The 20,495-nt window shown below is 43.6% G+C and overlaps 1 protein-coding gene across 1 annotated transcript in view; it reads left to right on the top strand.

Moving 5' to 3' along the window:
* Positions 1-20,495, top strand: part of LOC137425952 (voltage-dependent L-type calcium channel subunit alpha-1D-like) — a 136,290-nt gene that overhangs the window by 13,173 nt on the left and 102,622 nt on the right. Inside the window, exons 9-12 of the mRNA XM_078775106.1 lie at positions 1,193-1,296; positions 6,425-6,609; positions 6,695-6,749; positions 10,730-10,756. Coding sequence (XP_078631232.1) covers positions 1,193-1,296; positions 6,425-6,609; positions 6,695-6,749; positions 10,730-10,756 — 371 coding nt within the window. The remainder of the gene's footprint in view (positions 1-1,192; positions 1,297-6,424; positions 6,610-6,694; positions 6,750-10,729; positions 10,757-20,495) is intronic.

Genomic DNA, 20,495 nt, shown 5'->3' with positions numbered 1-20,495 from the left:
ATAAGCATTTACTAATGTCCTGACTGCACTGGCTAATTCTGAACTAGTCCAAGGTTAATGGAGGATGACTGGGCTGGAAAACGCACCACTCTTAAAGAAGAACACACTTTAGCTTGGCGATGAGCTGAGATAAGATCACTGTGAATACTTTCGAAAACAATAAACAATAACAAGTGGAGATACATTCAAAATACACCGACCCATGCCAAGTAAATATAAATAAATAACATATCCTCCAGCGTGCAGCATTGCCCGGCGCCTTTGGTGCCCGGCAATGCCGCAGTGCAACACATGGAGACGGAATTGGGAGGGAGTGGTGTACAATAATTGAGTGATTAATTGCGTAATTAAAATAAATAAATAATAATCGTAAAATAATTAATATCTTAATCAATTGGCTAATAACATACCTAAAGCACCAGTTTTCATCCGAATCTGTAACTTTTTGGAAATTAATCAAATAATTAAATAATAGGAAAAACAAATAATTAATCGATTAATTGATTAATCGATAAATAACTAATCGATTAATTGATTAATCAATAAATCAAAAATACCCTTGACAGCAAAACCATTTGGTTATTGCCGTATCCAAATATCAGCTTCCTAGCTCGAAAGGTGTCTGAGATATTGCCCAGATGAAAAAAAAAAAAAAAAAACTTAATAAATCGATAATAATTAAGTAATCAATCAATTAATTGATTAATCAAAAAATATAAATACGTTTTTGCCAAAGCACTTGCTCACTCTTGTGCCCAAATTTCAGCTTCCTAGCTTAAAGGATGGCTGAGATAACGCCCGCACAAACTAAATCAAGAATATAAACAAACAAACGGAGTGAAACTGAAAACTCCCTTTCGGCACGTCATCGCCGGGCCCCCTTCGGTGCCCGGCGATGACGTAATGCAGCGTCTGGAGATGGAATCGGAAAGGAACAGTGTACAATAAGTAACCACGATATGAATATGATTCCTAAATGTGCATATTTTAATAACTATGGTATTACCATCAGAGTCAATCACTCAGCAATGGCTTTTTCTTGCTCGGACAATGGGCCAATGTTCGAAAAGTCAGCCACACCACGCTTCACACGGCGGCTTACGGTACTCGTATCAGTTTCAAGTTGATAAAAGCCATTGTTTAACCTTTTTGATGACTTGTGTATTTATTCTACCTTCTGCCTGTGATCCAGGTTGATGATGCGATAGGAAATGGATGGCCTTGGCTGTACTTTGTGACGCTCATTATCCTTGGTTCCTTTTTTGTTCTCAACCTCATCCTGGGAGTTCTCAGCGGGTATGCCAAAAATGTTTCTTTGACTGTGATCAATTGTTATTATTATCAATACGTTTTCAAATCCTATCATTGACTTAATTTCGTCTTTTTAACTTCATTCCTGTTTCTCAAAGGAAGTGTTTATTGATTTTTAGCTCACCTGGAATATTTAGTCCGGTGAGCTTATGCGATCGAGCAGTGTCTGTAGGTCAGTCAATGAGCAAGTCCGTGAGTGAGTCCATAAACACTTCAGTCATTTTTGTTTGAACCAAACATCCGATTTTGATGAAACTTGGCCATAAGCTGCATATCGTATACCTAACGAAGGTGTATTGACCGCATCAAAATCTGCGCTTATTAAAGGGGACCTATGGGGGTGTTTTTGATCCCCCCAAAATAGGTATTTGCTCTCTTCTCCGAAACTACACACACAATTTTGATGAAACTTGATCACAACCTTCATCACCCATGATTTACTAAAGTTTGTTCACGGCATTAAAAATATTGTTACGTTTATGGGGGTATAGGTAAGAGAATACAGTAGGAAAGTTAGAATTGTATAGAAATAGTATGGACCATGTGATGTGTAGGAGCATTTCAATGTACTAAATAGGGAAAATGTAGCTTAAGGTTGTATTGAAATGTTCATCATACAAGGGTTTAAGGCAAATTTCCCCTGTGTGTCAAACCCTCTGTTGTCCTTCCTAGCGTTTTTGCCGATACGGCCAGTTAATTATGACACAGCCGGCCATTAATCATGCTTCATGAACTTCCGACCAAGCTAAGCCCGCCTCAATGGACATGATACAGTAAAGACCCATCCAGGAGAGGCGGAACAACCGTGATTCATTGGGCGGGAGAAACAGGGCCGGCAGGCCACACCTCCCAAGTGATGCGACCGGATGACGTGGGCGAGCTGAAAAGTGAAGTTTTGCGATTGGTTCTCGCCGGAGAAGAAGCTTCACGATTGGCTCTTGCTGGAGAAGAAGCTTCACGATTGGCTCTTGCCGGAGAAGAAGCCTTTTCAGTACAGCCACGGCCAAGGCCATTTGTTTTCACCGGAGAAAAGGCTTGGCGATTCGTTCCCGCCAGAGAAGGAAGAAGAAGCGCTTGCTTGTCAAACAAGTAGCTGGCCCATTTTTGGTGTTCCTGAAGACTGCGTCTGGTGTGATGGGATTGTGAGGTTGCTTGGACTGTTGGGCTCTTTGGGCTGGAGGCCGCGCTGTCTTTTCCAAAGTGTAGGAGAAACAAAGAGGGCCATCTTCACGACTCGCCCCATCCCCGGGCGCCTTCGACACGCGGAGTTTCTGCCATTTTTTGCCCCTGCCTGCTTGGTAGCTCTGAGGCTTCACCAACTACCGATACTACAGGATCCATTTTGGGGCCAGTTGAGTGTGCTGGACCATGAACTTTTTTTCTTACCTCTCCCTGTGTTCGTATTTGTATCTGCATGGAGGTACCTCAAGTTAGCATTTTTATCTCAGCCTTATTTTTCATTCTGCGCCTTTATTTGATTATAAATCCTTATTGTTGCATTTTATTTGTCGCATTGTGTTTGGGTTTCAGAATAAACCTGTGTGCTTTGTGAGAATAAGCCTTCGTGTCTCTTCCCATTTGCACAAGCGCAATAACGGCCATAATCAAACTGGGATTGACAGTTTGTGACTGTGACTCACTGGGATTGACACAATCTGCCAATTTCCCGACCCGGATCTCAGCCAATGGTGTATCTTCTCTTCTAGACTTGGTTATGACAAACTTCCCTGCTAATGTCTGCTGCTCTTCTTCTGCTCCAATCGGTTCTTCTGATCATGTGCTTGTCAAAGTGGACATCTCTCTGGCCATTCTCAGAGAGCCTCCTTAGCGTCTACGAGTCTGGCATTTCACTCAGGCCGACTGGGACGGTCTTCAAGCAGCCATCAATCGTCTGGATTGGTCTCCCATCTCCACTGCCTCTGACATCAATTCTTCCTGGGAATTCTTCCAAAGCAAACTGCTCTCTCTCATGCACAGATTTATCCCATCTCGTCTTCAGTTGTCTTACCCTTCCTCCCGTCCATGGTACACTGAATCTTGTGGTGAGGCAGTTGCCCTGAAACAACTTGCCTTTGCCTCTTGGAAGGCAAATCCAACTGAAGGCAATCTCAGTTCCTTCCACCAAGCTCGGAACAAGTGTGTGTCTACCCTCAGGAGTGCCAGGAAGCACTATCTCTCCACACTCAAGAATGAACTCTCAAACCTGTCTCCTTCCTCCAAATCCTGGTGGCGTCTGGTCAAATCCGTTTCTGGTGTTTGTTCCCCCTCCATCCCCTCCCTTACCTCAAATGGCCACACAGTTGACATCGCACGTGACAAAGCCGAATGCCTCAACTCTGTGTTTGCCTCAAAATCTTGTGTCCCAAACCAATCTCTCTCTGTTCCCACCCTTCCCAGTCGAACCCAACTGCTCCTGGACTCTGTGTCCTTCTCTCCTGACAAGGTGGAGGAGTTTTTGTCTAACCTCGACTCTGATTCTGCAACTGGACCAGACGGCATCAGCCCACGGGTCCTAAAATCCTGCTTGCTGCTCTATCTCACCCTCTCTCTGTCCTTTTCACCCTCTCTTTTGCTCAAGGTCATCTGCCAGCATCCTGGAAATCAGCAAACATTACCGCTTGACACAAAAAAGATGCAAAAACAGATCCTTGCAACTACAGACCAATCAGCCTGCTCCCAATTATCAGCAAAGTCATGGAATCCATCATTGCTTCGGATATGAAATCTTTCCTCTTCTCCAACGGCTTGATCTCTGATCATCAATTTGGTTTCAGACCAGGTCACTCTACTCTGGACATGCTGCTTCTGCTGTCTCAACAATGGATGGAGGTCCTCAATGCCAAACAGGAAATCAGAGCTGTCTCCCTCGACATATCACGTGCCTTCGATACGGTCTGGCACCCAGCTCTGCTCACCAAACTCTCCTCCTATGGTATCCATGGAAATCTCCATGCATGGCTTGCGGACTTCCTCTCTGGTCGTAGCCAATGCGTGGCCCTGAATGGATTTCTCTCAACTCCCCTTCCTGGTCAGGCTGGAGTTCCCCAAGGCAGTGTTCTGGGCCCTGTGCTTTTTCTGGTCTTTATCAATGATCTCTCCGACTCTCTGGAAAATCCTCGCTATCTCTTTGCTGATGACTCCACTCTCTGCTGCTCCATTCCTCTGCCCTCAGATCGGCAGTCTGCAGCCTCCTCACTCTCTGAAGACTTGGACATAATCACAGACTGGTCAAACAAGTGGAACATGTCTTTCAATCCTGACAAATCTCACACTCTTACTATGTCTCTCCGAAAAGATCGACTGGACAACCCTCCCATCTACTTTCTCAACAATCCTCTCCAAGAAGTTCTGTCGCTCAAGCTTTTGGGTCTCACTATCTGCCATGATCTTTCTTGGGAAAACCACATTTCCAAGCTGGCCTCCAAAGCCAGTCGCCGACTGGGCATCCTCCGTCATGCGAAGTCCTTCCTCGGCACACCTGAGCTCCTCACCACATACAAGGCTTTCATCCGCAGCTCAATGGAATAATGTTCTCCCCTATGGGCCGGTGCTCCTGCCTCACACCTAGCTCGGCTTCACGCTGTCGAAACCAAAGCTTTCAGAATTATTGGAATCTCCCGCGATGAAGCTATCTCTGAGGGCCTTTCACTCACTCACCGCAGGCAGGTAGGTGGTCTTTCTGTCTTCTACCGACTCCTCTCCGGCCTTGCACCCCCAGCTCTCTCTGTGCTCTGTCCCCCAAATATTCCTACAGGTCGCACAAGATCTGCCAGCAACCCTCTGATGGTTAAACTGCCGAAATCTCGGCTCTCTGCTCACCTTCACTCTTTCATTCCTCTTTTCTCCGCCTCTGGAACAAACTCCCTCACTCCCTTCAATCCCACTCGTCCCTCCAGGTCTTTAAAACAGCTGTTCACCACCATCTCTTATCTTCCCCCATCCAAAACCTTGATCTTTTCTACCCCCGCTAATTCACCCCAGATCCATCTTGTTTGAAATTCCAACTTCTTTCCTGGAAGTCCTGGAAGTGTCCATATGTTTTATACCTCTCCCACCTCCCCCCCCCCCCTTCCCATGCCCACCCCCCAATGCCCTCTCCCTCTCACAGATCTCTCGATGTCTCCATGTCTCTCGGTCCCTGCTCTCAAAATAATGTTGTGTTTGTGTCCTTCCTCCTCTCTCCCCATCTTGTCTACCGCTCCCGATGTTATATGTTTTATGTGTCGGTTTGTCTTTCTGTGTGATTAATGTTCGCTCTTTCACGAGCCTCGATCTTGTATACAAAAAAAAAAAAAAAAAAAATCGGGAGGTCGCCTTGGGAGTTAAAGCTGGTTTGGCTCATCCATCCCAGGTCTTAACTAGCTAGGGATGCGACAATATCATTGTCTGAGGGGGTCTGTAGAGGGTTTTAGTAACTGTTGCTCTTGATCCAGGTGAGCTTCGGGACCCACAGTCCTATTTGTTCTTACCTCCACCACCAAAGATGGATGGAGGTTATGTTTTCACCCTTGTCTGCCTGTCTGTGAACAGGATATCTCAAAACGTTGTGGACGGCTTTGGACGAAATGTGATGGAGAGGTTGTGTATGTGACAAAGACGAAATTATTATAGATTTTTGTCTTATATATAGACTTAGGCTTGGATGATTAGATTAGATTTAGACTGGATCTGAGAATTTTAAAGTGATTCTTCACCATTGAGGGATAAGGCAGAAACAATATATAGCATGATATCTGAAAACGTTGTGGACGGATTCTTCGGAAACTTGGTGGACAGGTTGGGTGTGTGAGATGGAAGAATTGATTCAATGTCAAAGATTCGAATCCGGATCCAGATCAGAGAATTTATTATTTTCAAAGTGATTCGTCACCATTGAGAGAGAAGGCCAAAACGATATAGAGCACCATATTTCAAAAAGTTGTGAACGACTTATGACAAAACTAGGTAGATGAGTTGGTTAGGTGACAAGACCAAAACGATTATATTTTGGTTCAGGTCCAGATCCGGATCTGACCTATCAGTGGTATACAAAACATAAACTGTTCAGCCTGGCGGAGGTATGCTCTCTACCGAGTTCTGATTTATTCTGAATGGTTTATCTCCTTTCTTGCAGAGAATTTTCGAAGGAGCGTGAGAAAGCGAAGGCCCGAGGGGACTTCCAAAAGATCCGTGAAAAGCAGCAGCTGGAAGAAGACCTCAGGGGTTACCTAGACTGGATCCGACAAGCTGAAGACTTGGATCCAGAGAGGGAGGATGGTGATCATGGTGCTTTACTTCTTAATGCATCTTTTCAACAATGTTCATTATGAGCTAGGAATTATGAAGTAATGATACAATTGAGCAATGCTGAAGGGTTGTTGTTGTTGTTGATTTTGTTGTATAGCCCTGGACAGTTTTTTCGAACAAGCCCTGTGGCACGGAGAGAGCCGATCGATCTCGTAGGAGCGACCCAGAGGTACCCACATCCAGGATGGTGTAACCCCGCCTTCATGAAGTCAGGGCCATGGCTGAGTTATAGAGAGAGAGAGAGAGAGAGAGAGAGAGAGAGAGAGAGAGAGAGAGAGAGAGAGAGAGAGAGAGAGAGAGAGAGAGAGACAGAGACAGAGACAGAGACAGAGACAGAGACAGAGACAGAAACAGAAACAGAAACAGCATTAGCAGCAGCAGGGAACATTTGGCCCCCGACTTATGTTGGGGGAGTATAACCACAGCAAAAACATGTTGGTACAAAAATATTGGCACCCTTGCACTTACTTCAAATAACCACAGCAAAAAGATGTTGGTACAAAATATTGGCACCCTTGCACTTACTTCAAATAACCACAGCAAAAAGATGTTGGTACAAAAATATTGGCACCCTTGCACTTACTTCAAATAACCACAGGAAAAAGATGTTGGTACAAAAATATTGGCATCCTTGCACTTTCTTCAAATAATGCACCATTTCTTCCAGAAAATTGTTCAAATTAATAAATCTTTTGGTATCTACATATGTATTTCTTTGGTTTGCAGTGGAACAAAACAAAAAAAGCTGAAAAATTACTAAATTTTAGCTTATTCCACACAGAAATCCTAAAATGGCCCGGACAATATTATTGGCACCATTTAGAAGTTGTTCGAAATAATTAGATTTCAAGCAGGTGATTCTCCTTTACTTTGGAATTGTACTCACCTGTGGTGAGTTGCAGGTGCCTGCAATATAAAAATCACTTATTTAACCAATTTGAATTGTCCACCGTACACGATGTTATCAGGAAGTTTAAGGCCCATGGCACAGTAGTCAACCTCCCTGGACATGCCGCAAGAGAATACTTGATTGAAGATTGCAGCGAAGGATTATTAGAATGGTGGAGAAAGCACCTCGATCAACTGCCAAACAGATTCAAGCTGACCTTCAGACACAAGGTACGACAGTTTCAACTCGCACCATCCGTTGTCAACTCAATGATAGGGGGTTCTATGGTAGGAGACCCAGGAGGACCCCACTGCTGAGAAAGCCTGACTGGAGTTTTCCAAAACACACCTGAACAAGCCAAAATCCTTCTGGGAAAATATCCTGTGGACAGATGAGACCAAATTAGAGCTTTTTCGTAAAGCACATCATCTCTATGTTTACAGAAAACAAAATTAAGCCTTCAAAGAAACGAACACCTTCTCTACAGTCATACATGGAGGAGGTTCAGTGATGTTTTGGGGTTGCTGTGCTGCCTCTGGCACTGGGTGCCTTGAATGTGCGCATGGCATCATGAAATCAGGAGATTACCAAGGTATTTTGGAGCGCAATGTTCAACCCAGTGTCAGAAAGCTGGATCTCTGTCGAAGGTCATGGGTGTTGCAGCAGGACAATGACCCCAAACACACATCAAAAAGCACCCATGAATGGTTCACGACAAAACGCTGGACTGTTCTGAAGTGGCCAGCAATGAGTCCAGATATAAATCCCATTGAACACCTGTGGGGAGATCTGAAAACAGCAGTTGGGAGGAGGCACCCTTCAAATCTGGGAGAACTGGAGCAGTTTGCAGAAGGTGAGTGGGCTAAACTGCCAGTAGAGAGGTGAAGGAAGCTCATTCATGGCTATAGGAAGCGCTTGGCTGCAGTTATTTTGTCCAAAGGTTGTGCTACCAAATATTAAGTCTGGGGTGTGAATAATTTTGTCAATGCTATTTCTTTTTATTTTCTGATTTAAATGGATATATTAAGTTCTGAATGAAGAACAAAGGTTCTGTAATAGTAACAGTGCAACAGAGAATTGTGGAGACTAAATACTTTTGTTGTCAATTTCAACTTATTTTTGGAGAAGATTGTGACTTATTTGAAAAAAGTGCAAGGATGCCAATATTTTCGGCCACGACGGTATAGACAGTAATACCTCAATGTATGTCTCCCCTTTTTATGATGGTTTGCAAATACATCGTCACGTTTATACAATACATTAATACCACGACCCAATTTGCGTTGCCTCAACTCTCGCTTGCGGCACTTTAGAAGCCATACCATTTATTCTTAAGCGTTTTCAGAACTTACAAGTCTGATAAAGATGCCAGAATACATTGCCAAAGTACCAAATCGGGAGATTGCAAAATTGCCAAAAGAAATACAGTAATGTACTTTGCATAGCCACATAAAGAAATGTACTGTACTGTAGATTGGCTAAGAGACATCATAAAAGTGTTTTTTATTATTATTATCTCAGAGACCACGTAAAAGTGTTTTTTTGTTATGTAAGAGACATCGTAAAAGTGTTTTTTAAATTTATCTAAGAGGCATCGCAAAAGTGTTGTTTTTTAACCTAAGATATGTCGTAAAAGTTTTTTTTTTTAAATCTAAGAGGCATCGCAAAAGTGTTGTTTTTTAACCTAAGATATGTCGTAAACGTGTTTTTTTTTTTTTATCAAAGAGACATCGTAAAAGTGTTTTTTTTTTTTTAATCTAAGAGACATTGTAAAACTGTTTTTTTCATCTAAGAGACATTGTAAAAGTTTTTTAAATCTAAGAGACATCGTAAAAGTGTTTTTTTAATTATCTAAGAGACATCGTAAAAGTGTTTTTTAAAAAATTATCTCAGAGACCACATAAGTGTTTTTTTTTATGTAAGAGGCATTGTAGTGTTTTTTTTTTTTAACCTAAGAGACATCGTAAAACTGTGTTTTTAACCTGATATGTCGTAAAAGTTTTTTTAGTTTTTTTATTATTATCTTAGAGACATCGTAAAAGTGTTTTTCTTAATGTAAGAGGCATCGGAAAAGTGTTTTTTTTTTAACCTAAGATATATCATAAAAGTGTTTTTTTAACCTGATATGTCGTAAAAGTTTTTTTAGTTTTTTTATTATTATCTTAGAGACATCATAAAAGTGTTTTTCTTAATGTAAGAGGCATCGGAAAAGTGTTTTTTTTTTTACCTAAGATATATCGTAAAAGTGTTTTTTTAAATCAGAGACATCATAAGTGTTTTTTTTTTTTTATCTAAGAGACATCGTAAGTGTTTTTTTTTTAATGTAAGAGACATCGTAAAAGTTTTTTTTTAATCTAAGAGACATCGTAAGTGTTTTTTAAAAATCTTAAAGACATCGTAAAAGTTTGTTTTTTTCTATCTAAGAGACATCGTAAAAGTGTTTTTTTCTTTTTCATTATCTAAGTGACATCATAAAAGTGTTTTTTTCTCTTTGATTATATAAGTGACATCATAAAAGTGTTTTTTCTAAGGGACATCGTGAAAGTGTTTTTCTTACATCCAAGAGGCATCGTAAAAGTGTTTTTTTTTTTAATCCAAGAGGCATCGTAAAAGTGTTTTTTTTCTTTTTGATTATCTAAGTGACATCATAAAAGTGTTTTTTTCAAAGGGACATCGTAAAAATGTTTTTCTTACATCCAAGAGGCATCATAAAAGTGTTTTTTTTAATTATCTAAGAGACATCCTCCTTTCTCTCTTCATTCACCCTCCATTGTATTCCATTTCTCAATTTTTATTTTCTCATTTTAGCTTTCCTCTGATCTGTATGTAATAAATATGTGGCCTCGAAGATTGATACTGTTCTGCTACTGTTACGGGATTGTGAGACATTCTAGACATCAAATGGTGTGGAAAATGTTGGAAAACTGTTGCAATGATAATGCATTATCTTCTGTCTCTCACACCCAATGCTGTTCCTCTTTGCCCTCTCAAACCTTCTCCCTCGACATAGGAAGTTCTGTAGCAGGCGACACAGAGTCAATAATGTCCAGAGGGTCGGGTACTGATGGACAGGGGGACTCAACGCTGCATCTCCACCTCATGTGAGACCATCCATGTGTACTACATCGAATGGATCCATCCAAAATAGAAACAAAGCCGTCTTTTGGACATTTTCACAATCTTTATTCATATATAATTGATGTGTTTAGTAAAGGCTTTTTCAAAATATTTTTCTCTCAACAGGCACAGGGTAATGCGTTCCAGATTTAGGTGAGCTGAAAATTTTCAACATCATCAAACATTCCACATGCCAAGCACTCCGTTACAAGCCCCTCAATGGGACTTGAAAATCGGTTATTTCCCCATTACGGGAGACTTTAGGTCATCATAAGCCATTTTCTTGTTTTGCTATGAGGGTATTCTGAATATTTCATCAATTTTTGTCACGGTTTGCTCAAGCTTATATATTTACAGTGCCCATAGAAAGTCTACACCCCCTTTCAAAATTTTCACCTTTTGATGCCTTATAGCCAGAAATTAAATTGCATGAAATCAGATATTTTCCACCTTTATTTACACATTGTATAACCGACAACTTCGAAGTGAAAAACAAATTCTACAAATTTCAGAAAATTAATTAAAAATACAAAACTAGAATATATTGGTTGGATAAGTGTCCACGCCCCTTATAATAGCAATGATAAATTAGCTCAGGCGTAAAGATCACATTCAAAATCACACAGCAAGTTAATTGGCCTCCACCTGTGTTAAATTGTAGTGATTCTGATTATTTCAGAATATAATCAGCTGTTCCTGGAGGTTTCCTCTGCGGGGTAGTGCATTTCACAGCAAAGACTCAACCATGAGCACCAAGGAGCTTTCTAAAGATCACCGGGATAAAGTTGTGGAAAGGCACAGATCAGAATATGGGTATAAAAATATTTTAAAGGCCTTGAATATCCCTTGGAACACAGTCAAGACAATCATTAAGAAATGGAAGGCGTATGGTACCACCAAGAACCTGCCTATATCAGGACGTCCCCCCAAACTGGATGACCAAGTAAGCAGGAGACTGATCAGAGAGGCCACCAAAAGGCCATTGGCAACTTTGAAAGATCTACAGGCATTTAAGGCAAAGAGTGGTCAATATGTGCATGTGACAAGAATATCCCAAGCACTCCACAAGTCTGACCTGTACAGCAGGGTGGCAATAAGGAATCCATTACTGAAAAAGCCCACCTTAAATCCCATTTGAGGTATGCAAAAAACCACTCCGGAGATTCTGAAGCCACGTGGCAAAAGTTTTGTGGTCTGACAAAACCAAGATGGAACTTTTTAAATGCAAAATGTTACGTTTGGTGCAAACCCAACACAGCACATTACCCAAAGAACATCTTCCCGACTGTATGGAGCAAAATAGGATGGAGCAAAATACAGAAAAATCCTAGAGGAAAATCTGCTGCTCTCTGTAAAAAAGCTGAAATTTGGACGCAAGTTCACTTTTCAGCATGACAATGACCCGAAGCGCGCAGCCAAAGCTACAGTGGAGTGGCGAAGGAACAAAAAGATAAATGTCCTTGAGTGGCCCAGTTAGAGGATTTAGTGGCCCTAAATCCAATTGAAAATCTGTGGCATGGCATGAATATAGCTGTCCATCAGCACTACCCATGTAACTTGACTGAGCTTGAATAGTTTTGTACAGAAGAATGGGCAAATATTGCCAATTCAAGGTGTACAAAGTTGGTAGAGACCTATCCCAACAGACTCACAGCTATAATTGCTGACAAAGGTACTTCCACCATGTATTAACTCAGGGGGGTGGACACTTACAGTCATGTGAAAAAGTAAGTAAAGTTTTGTAAAGTTTTGACTTTTTCAACATATTTCAACATACAGCTAATTGATCTTCATTTCAACAATATTGATGGATAAAGGTGATATAATATAACAAATATCATGAAACATTTACATTTTGTAGTCCATTGTATAATTTAAATAAACATAAAGGCAAATTTCGCATGTGGAAAAAGTAAGTACACCCCTACATTTATCACTACTTCAAATACCTAAAATTAAAAGCAGGTGCACCAGCTCGGGTGCAAATGATTAGAACATCGTTGGAGAGGATCTTGGAGGAACCTGTCTAATTTAAACCTCAGACATTTAGCTTGGTTTGCTCTTTGTTGTTGAAGTGTGCAGCGTCACCATGCCGTGATCAAAAGAGCTTTCTGATGCCTTCAGAAAGAAGGTTATAGATGCCGACGAGTCTGGGAAGGGATTTAAAAAGATCTACAAACAATTTGAAATCAATCATTCGTCTGTCCGGAAGATCATCTACAAGTGGAGAAGATTCCAAACAACTGCCAACTTGTTCAGGCCAGGCCGCCCCAGCAAGTTCAGCTCGAGAGCAGACCGCAATATGCTGAAAGAAGTCTCTAAGAACCCCAGAATGTCATCACGGGATCTACAGGTAGCTCTTGCCACTGTTGATGTCAAAGTGCACGGGTCTACCATTAGAAAGAGGCTGCACAAATTTGATCTACATGGGAGGAGTGCCAGGAGGAAACCTTTGCTGTCCAGAAAGATCATCAGGGCAAGACTAAAGTTTGCCAATGAAAACCGAGGCAAAGACCAGCACTTCTGGAACAATGTGCTCTGGACAGCTGAGTCAAGGCTAGAGCTATTTGGCCACAGTACCAGAAGACATGTTTGGCGAAAACCAAAGACAGCATTTGACCACAAGAACCTGATACCAACTGTAAAGCATGGTGGTGGAAATATTATGGTTTGGGGCAGCTTTGCTGCATTAGGGCCTGGGCAGCTCACCATCCTAAAATCCACTCTGAATTATTCATTGTACCAGAGGGTGCTTGAGGATAATGTGAGGCCATTTGTCGGAGAGTTGAAGCTCAACAGAGGGTGACTTATTGCAAAATGACAATGACCCTAAACATAGCAGTAAATCCACCAAGGAATGGCTGAAAAGAAAGAAATGGAGGGTTCTGGAATGGCCAAATCAAAGCCCGGATTTAAATCCCATCGAGATGTTGTGCGGGGATTTGAAACGAGCTGTGCATGCAAGAAACCCCTCAAACATCGCACAGCTGAAAGAATTCTGCATGGAGGAGTGGGCAAAAAATTCTCCCAGTCGATGTCAGAGACTGGTAGACAGTTATAAGAAACGCCTACTTGAGATTGTTTCTGCCAAAGGGGGCAATACCACCTTTAGAGCCAAGGGTGTACTTACTTTTTCCACATGCGAAATTTGCATTTATGTTTATATAAACTACAAAATGTAAATGTTTCATGATATTTGTTATATTATATCACCTTTATCTGTCAATATTGTTGAAATGAAGATCAAATAGCTGTATGTTGAAATATGTTGAAAAAGTCAAAACTTTACATGGGGTGTACCTACTTTTTCACGTGACTATATATTCAACCAAGATAACCTAGTTTTGTATTTTTAATTAATTTTCTGAAATTTGTAGAATTTGCTTTTCAAATGGAAGTTGTGGGTTACGGTGGGTAAATAAAGGTGGAAAAAGTCTGATTCAATGCAATTAATTCTAGGCTATAAGGTAACAAAAGGTGAACATTTTGAAAGGGGGTGTAAACTTTCTATAGGCAATGTGTACTATATATATATATATATATATATATATATATATATATATATATATATATATATATATATATATATATATATATATATATATATATATGTATATATATATATATATATATATATATATATATATATATATATATATATATATATATATATATATATACATACATACATATATATACAGTGTGTTTATAAAGTCTATATCTATTTCAGAGAAATAATGGGTAACTAAGTATAAAGGGACTTTATAAACACCCTGTATATATCTATATATATATATATATATATATATATATATATACACATTACATGACCAAAAGTATGCGGACACCCCTTATAATTGGTGTATTCAGCTGTTTCAGCCACACCCATTGCTGACAGGTATATAAAATCAAGCAAACAGCCATGCAATCTCCATAGAGAAACATTGGTAGTAGAATGGGCCATACTGAAGAGCTCAGTGAATTTAAACGTGGCACCGTCATAGGATGCCACCTTTCCAACAAGTCAGTTCGTCAAATTTCTGCCCTGTTAGAGCTGCTCTGGTCAACTGTAAGTGCTGTCATTGTGAAGTGGAAACATCTAGGAGCAACAAAAGCTCAGCCCCAAAGTGGTAGGCCACACAAGCTCACAGAACGGGACTGCCGAGTGCTGAAGCGCATGGCGTGTAAAAATCGTCTGTCCTCGGTTGCAACGTTCACTACGGAGTTCCAAACTGCCTCTGGACGCAACGTCAGCACAACAACTGTACGTCGGCAGCTTCATGAAATGGGTTTCCATGGCCGAGCAGCCGCACACAAGCCTAAGATCACCATGCGTAATGCCAAGCATTGGCTGGAGTGGTATAAAGTTCGCCACGATTGGACTCTGGAGCAGTGGAAATGCGTTCTCTGGAAGGATGAATCATGCTTCACCATCTGGCAGTCTGACGGACTAATCTGGGTTTGGCGGATGCCAGGGAGGCTGTTATAGGCGCAAAGGGGGAACCAACTCATTATTAATGCCCATGATTTTGGAATGAGGTGTTCGATGTTTGGGTGTCCACATACTTTTGGTGATAGTCGTGTATATATTGGTCATGTCGTGTGTGTGTGTGTGTATATATATATACTGTATATATATATATATATATATATATATATATATATATATATATATATATATATATATATATATATATATATATATATCTATATATATATATATCTATATATATATACAGTATATATATATATATATATATATATATATATATATATATATATATATATATATATATATATATATATATATATATATTGTGGATATGAGAATTGTGTTTTTTAAATTGTTTTATTGTGGACCCTCCTTCCTCCAGTTGTTGTGTATAAAGGTCAAAGGGCGTCCCGTAGTTAGGTCATATACAATCACGTTTAGCCAATCATAGATTCCCTGCTTGTTGGTAGTTATTTCCTCATTCTGTGTATCAGGCTAAGGCTTTGTCTTCCATTAATTGACACTCCATTGCACCGAATTCAAATAGATAGATCCCCTTTTTATTCCCAAAGCCTCGATTGCCAACTGCATTCGCCGCAGCTGCTGGGCGGTTTTCACCGCGACTCCATTAGCCACGAGGTGGGCTCAGAGAAGAAGGGGGAGGAGCCGCCGAATCCAGGGCGTGGCCCGCCGATCGTCATCAAGGGTGGAGCCAGAGAGCCCGTGCCCACCAATCAGGGCCGAGGCGACCTCACCGATGGGCGTGTCCTGGTGGCCGGCGGCTTGATCGCACGAGGGCGATATAAGCGCGCGCGGAAGCCTAGGAGTTGCGCAAGGAGTCAAAGGTGGTTGAGTTATGAGTGGGAGTCCAAGGTGGTTGCGTTTGAGAGAAGAGTCCAGACGAGCTTGGTAAAGGCAGAGGAAGGGATCCCCACGGAGAGTTGCGCCCGTTAAGAAGTTGGCTCCACCAGCAGTTTGGCTCCACCAGCAGTTGGCTCCACCAGCAGTTTGACTCCACCAGGCAGCTTCGACCCGTTACCCCGCGGGAACCAGATTGCGGTGGCATCAGTGGCCGTCGAGGTCCAGCCCGACGTCCCGTGCGGGATCAAGCCCGAACCATCTGCCCCAGCTGAACCTTCCCATTCCTCCTTCCAATCATTCCTGCCTGCAAATTCCCCATTCGTGTGAGTCCGTCTTTGTTTGTTCTGTCTTGGGGTATAAGTTAAGCCTGTGTAGATAAGCTAGCATTTCACTGTGTCTCCTTGATTCCTTCTGTCATTATTTTATTATCTTTCCTTCTTCCTTGGTTTCTTTTCGTCCTGTAAATAGTAATAAATAATAGTCGTAGTTCAAACCTTTTTGCCTTCGTCCTCCTCTTCTTCACATCCGTGTCGTCTTTGTCTTTTCCCTCATTGAATATCTGTGGCACGATTTGGCCAACGTTTCAGGATCGAGTCTAGTCTTGGTAAACGGCTCACACCGCAGTTCGCTTCGCTCGGCGCAACATCCATTACACTGCGGCCGTGAGCGGGGGGTGTTCCTTCGCGTACCGGGAAGCGCTGGTATTTAGGTCATAGGAATTGTGGGCCTAAAACCCTATCCAGCGCCGACCGGGCATGGCGTCAAACCCCCGGGACCACGTCGGTCAGTAACAGACGAGGGGCTTAATCCCCCCTCGAAGGGGAACCATAGGCCGACGTCGGGTTCCATAACAATTGGTAGTCAGGAGTTGGGATTCGAACCTGGGACTAAATTTATTTAGCCCAAATTTTGGACACCAATTGTGCTATTGGCCGTAACAATTGGTGTCTGGGAGTGAGATTCGAGGCCCGAACATAAATTTTTTATAACGTCAAAAAAATTTGGTCGAAATTACGAGCGGCCGAAATTTTGTTTAACATCCCAAATTGAGTCATGCCATGGACAATCAAGGCGATCGGATGCAGGTGGGGGAACTAGAAGAGGGGTTAGGGGTAACCCAGGACCAGAGGGAAGAAAAGGAGGAGAACAATGGCAATGTGGTTGAGGGGGTATCAGGTGCGCAAAATGGCGCCCTCGCGTACGTGGTTGTAGCGGCACCAAATTTAGCCGCGCCCGTGGTCGCAGCAGCCGAGCCCGAGATGCTGGAGTACATGCAAGCCTTCATGGCCCAATTCATGGCGGAAATGAAACGGGAGAATGACGGTCTAAACAAATTGAGTAATAAAATTGAAGAAATAACTGAGGGAATGGCGAGGGACAGAGCCGCATACGAGGTAAGGGAGGTTGAGAAGGAGGTTAACCGCAGGTTGAGCGAAAAGGTCCCAAGGGTGCACGACGAGGTAAAGCGGGTCGAGGAGCACTGGTTGGGCAAAGTGGAGAAAAGCACGGGTAACTGGACCGGGGTAGAAATCGCGACCCGGGGTATGGGGCAGCTGGCGACCGCTGAGGTAGAAGAGGGAATTTTATTAAAGCCAGCGGTCGTCGTGGTGAATAAAGAAAAAGAAATAATGGGTATAGTTAAAATTGAAAAGACGACGGAGGTAGCCCAGCAGTTGGAGGAAGGAATGCAAATTGCTCAAAGTCCGTGCTCACATCACGATGCTGTGCTTAAAAATCCTTATAAAGATTTGCAGGTGTTGGTGCAGGGAGGAAGAAGAACCCCGAAGGTGAGACGGGCCGTATGTGGTGCCGGGAGATTTTGTAAGAGGGGGTTTGGCGCGAAGAGAATTGTCGCGCGATTGGGGTCCATATGGCACCGGGCGTTGGTGAAGGGTCCCGTGTGAGTGGAAATGGCGCGCGTGTGAGGAAAAAGTGTGCGTCGGCGAGTGGGTGTGTTATAAAGTGTGGGAGTGAAACCGAGTGCGAGCAAGAATGCACGTCGGGGTGTACGGAGTGTGACACGAGGAGTGAGTTGGTGGTGGAGCGGGTGCGAGGATGCACGTATGGGATGAATGGCGAGGGTGTGCGAGAAAGCACACCTGAGTTGGTGGTGGCGCGAGTGCGAGAGGGCACATCGGAGTGCGAGTGTGAAACCGAGTGCGAGCGAGAATGCACGTCGGGGTGTACGGAGTGTGACACAGGGAGTGAAAGCGATACGGAGTGTACGTGCGAGGGTGAGTGTAACACGGAGAGTAAAGTGGTGGTGGAACGTGTGCGAGGAAGCACACCTGAGTTGGTTGTGGCGCGGGTGTGGGAGAGCCAATCTGAGCGCATTAGTGGGTGGATGCAAGAGTGCACGCTCATGGTGAGTGGTACGGAGTACGTACCGAGGGAGAGTGTGCAAGACGGTGCGCGAGGTGTGTTAAGGGAGGGTGCGAACGGCGAGTGTGCGCGAGAGGTGTGGTGTGTAACAGGGAGTGCGTTGGTGGAATGGACGGAGTGTGTGGGATGCACTGGAGGCACCGAGACGCCAGGTTTTGTGAGTGTGAAACGGGTCACGTATGCAAGTGAAGCATCGACATTGAACGGGTTAGCGTTTAGGGTGACGGATAGCCGACGAGGGCGCTCGGTGCGCGGCACCCTTTGTTGGATGCTGGGCCTCGCATGGTCGAGTCCGGGCCTTGTCGGGCGAGGCGACCGGTCCGGTTCAGGGGCGAGTAGGAGGAAGCGGAACGGTGCCACCTGGTGGCGGGGACGGGGTTCCGACCGGGCGAGATTGAGCCATCGGACCCGGGACCGCAAGGTACCGAGCCGCGATGATGCGTGGAACCTCGGCCCGAGCATGCCTCCTCCCCAGAGTCGTGAATGCCGGACGGATCCAACTGCAGGCGACCAAACAACCCGCGTTCATTGCTCGGCTTTACGAAGCCGAGTTTAATGATGTCATGACGCACCGAGGCTAGGATACAGCGGACTGTGATGATGGTGATAGTGTTTTTGGATTCGAAATTTTGGGATAGAAAATTTTTGATTCTTCGGAATTTGGAGAGCAAAATTGATAGTGGAAGATACCCGATGTGAGGGGATGGCAACTCTGCCATCCCCCACAAAGGGGGCAAAGGAGCACTAGGTTTATGGGGTTTGGCAGTGAAAACTAGCCCGGGAGGGTTAGGATATAGTGTGTAGGGACCTAGAGATTGACAATAGGTAACGCTAAGGTTAGGTAGTGACAATGATACCTGTAGTGGGGATGCAGGTAGATTAGTTGAATGATAATGACGAGGGAGCGCAATAGTTTAAAGGGGCGACTGGGAAGCACAAGTTCCAGAGGGGAGTAGTTAGATGAGATGATGCCGTGTGTGTGAGGATCGAAAGTGTATTGAGCAGGGTATGAGTAACTGATTGTGATTGTGAGTTGTATTGTGATTGCACAGGTGTGCAACTGAACAGGTGGATGGAGCAGTGTATGAGTGAGAGTGATAGTGATGTGAGTTGTGCTGACCAAATGGTCCAGGGAGGAAGGAGGGTGCAGGTGGCACCAGGTGAGATTGCACAGGTGTGCAACTGCAGGTGTATGAAGAATGGTTGTGTGGAATACATGGAGTGTGGAATATATGGAGTATGGAATGGATGGTCATGGAGTGAGTATGGTGGAAACTGTGGAGTGGATGGTGCAAAGGTGTGGATGGGGGAAAGGAGGATGGACCCCATCACGAATACCCGGGGAGGGTAGTGTAAGTGTTAGGTAGAGGGTATAGGTAAATTGTGGTTGGATATTGGCATCTGTGGTGCGTGGTGGAAGAATTATGGTTGAACGGGTGCATTAGTGTCGTGGAAATGGCTGGGCGTGTAGCCTGTTAATGCGTGTAGTCGGATGGGCACTCCACCACTGTGAGGATATCGGCCAGGTGAGGCCGCAGGTGGGCTCTGGGAGCTGGTAGAGTTGTGGATGGGGCCCGAGGATCCGGAGGACAGACCCGGGTAGCCCAGTGCCAGAGAGGGCACCGAGGGGTGACAGAGCCAGGAGGGGCCTTCCCCAGTTAGATAGGTTAGGGCGAGGAGCTAGGTAAGCTCGGGTGGCAACTACAGTGGTGGAGGTGTGCAGGTGGGTAGACCTGCTGGGAGAGCTACACGACGCAGCCTGGAAATTGTGCAAGGGCACCGGGAGATGAATCGGGGGAGTGAGACCCCAAATTGATAAGCACCACAGTTTGGTCAATGGGAATTGGTTTTTAGAACCCATAGTGTAAGTTGGCCAATGGATTGGCAGGGAAAGACCCCGGGTAGTGTAAAGTGTGTTAAAGTCATTTAGGAAGTAGTTAGGTTTGAAATCTCCTTGCACCATCTACGTCCACTCACCTGAGGTAACGATGGTACTCCACACCATGCCATGGTTGTTTTTATTATTTTTGGTGCAAATGTCTGGAATGTGAGACGCATCATGACGTGGGTGTGACATTGTGCTGTAGTTCCATCTCTCCCTCCTTATGAGGATTGATGATGAATTGGTGATGGCAAATTTTGGTTAGAGGGATTCTG

The sequence above is a fragment of the Myxine glutinosa genome, chromosome 4 (genome assembly GCF_964187855.1).
Source record: "Myxine glutinosa chromosome 4, kmMyxGlut1.1, whole genome shotgun sequence".
NCBI lineage: Eukaryota > Metazoa > Chordata > Myxini > Myxiniformes > Myxinidae > Myxine > Myxine glutinosa.
The sequence above is the reverse complement of the archived record's forward strand: the minus strand, read 5'-3'. Positions and strand labels throughout refer to the sequence as shown.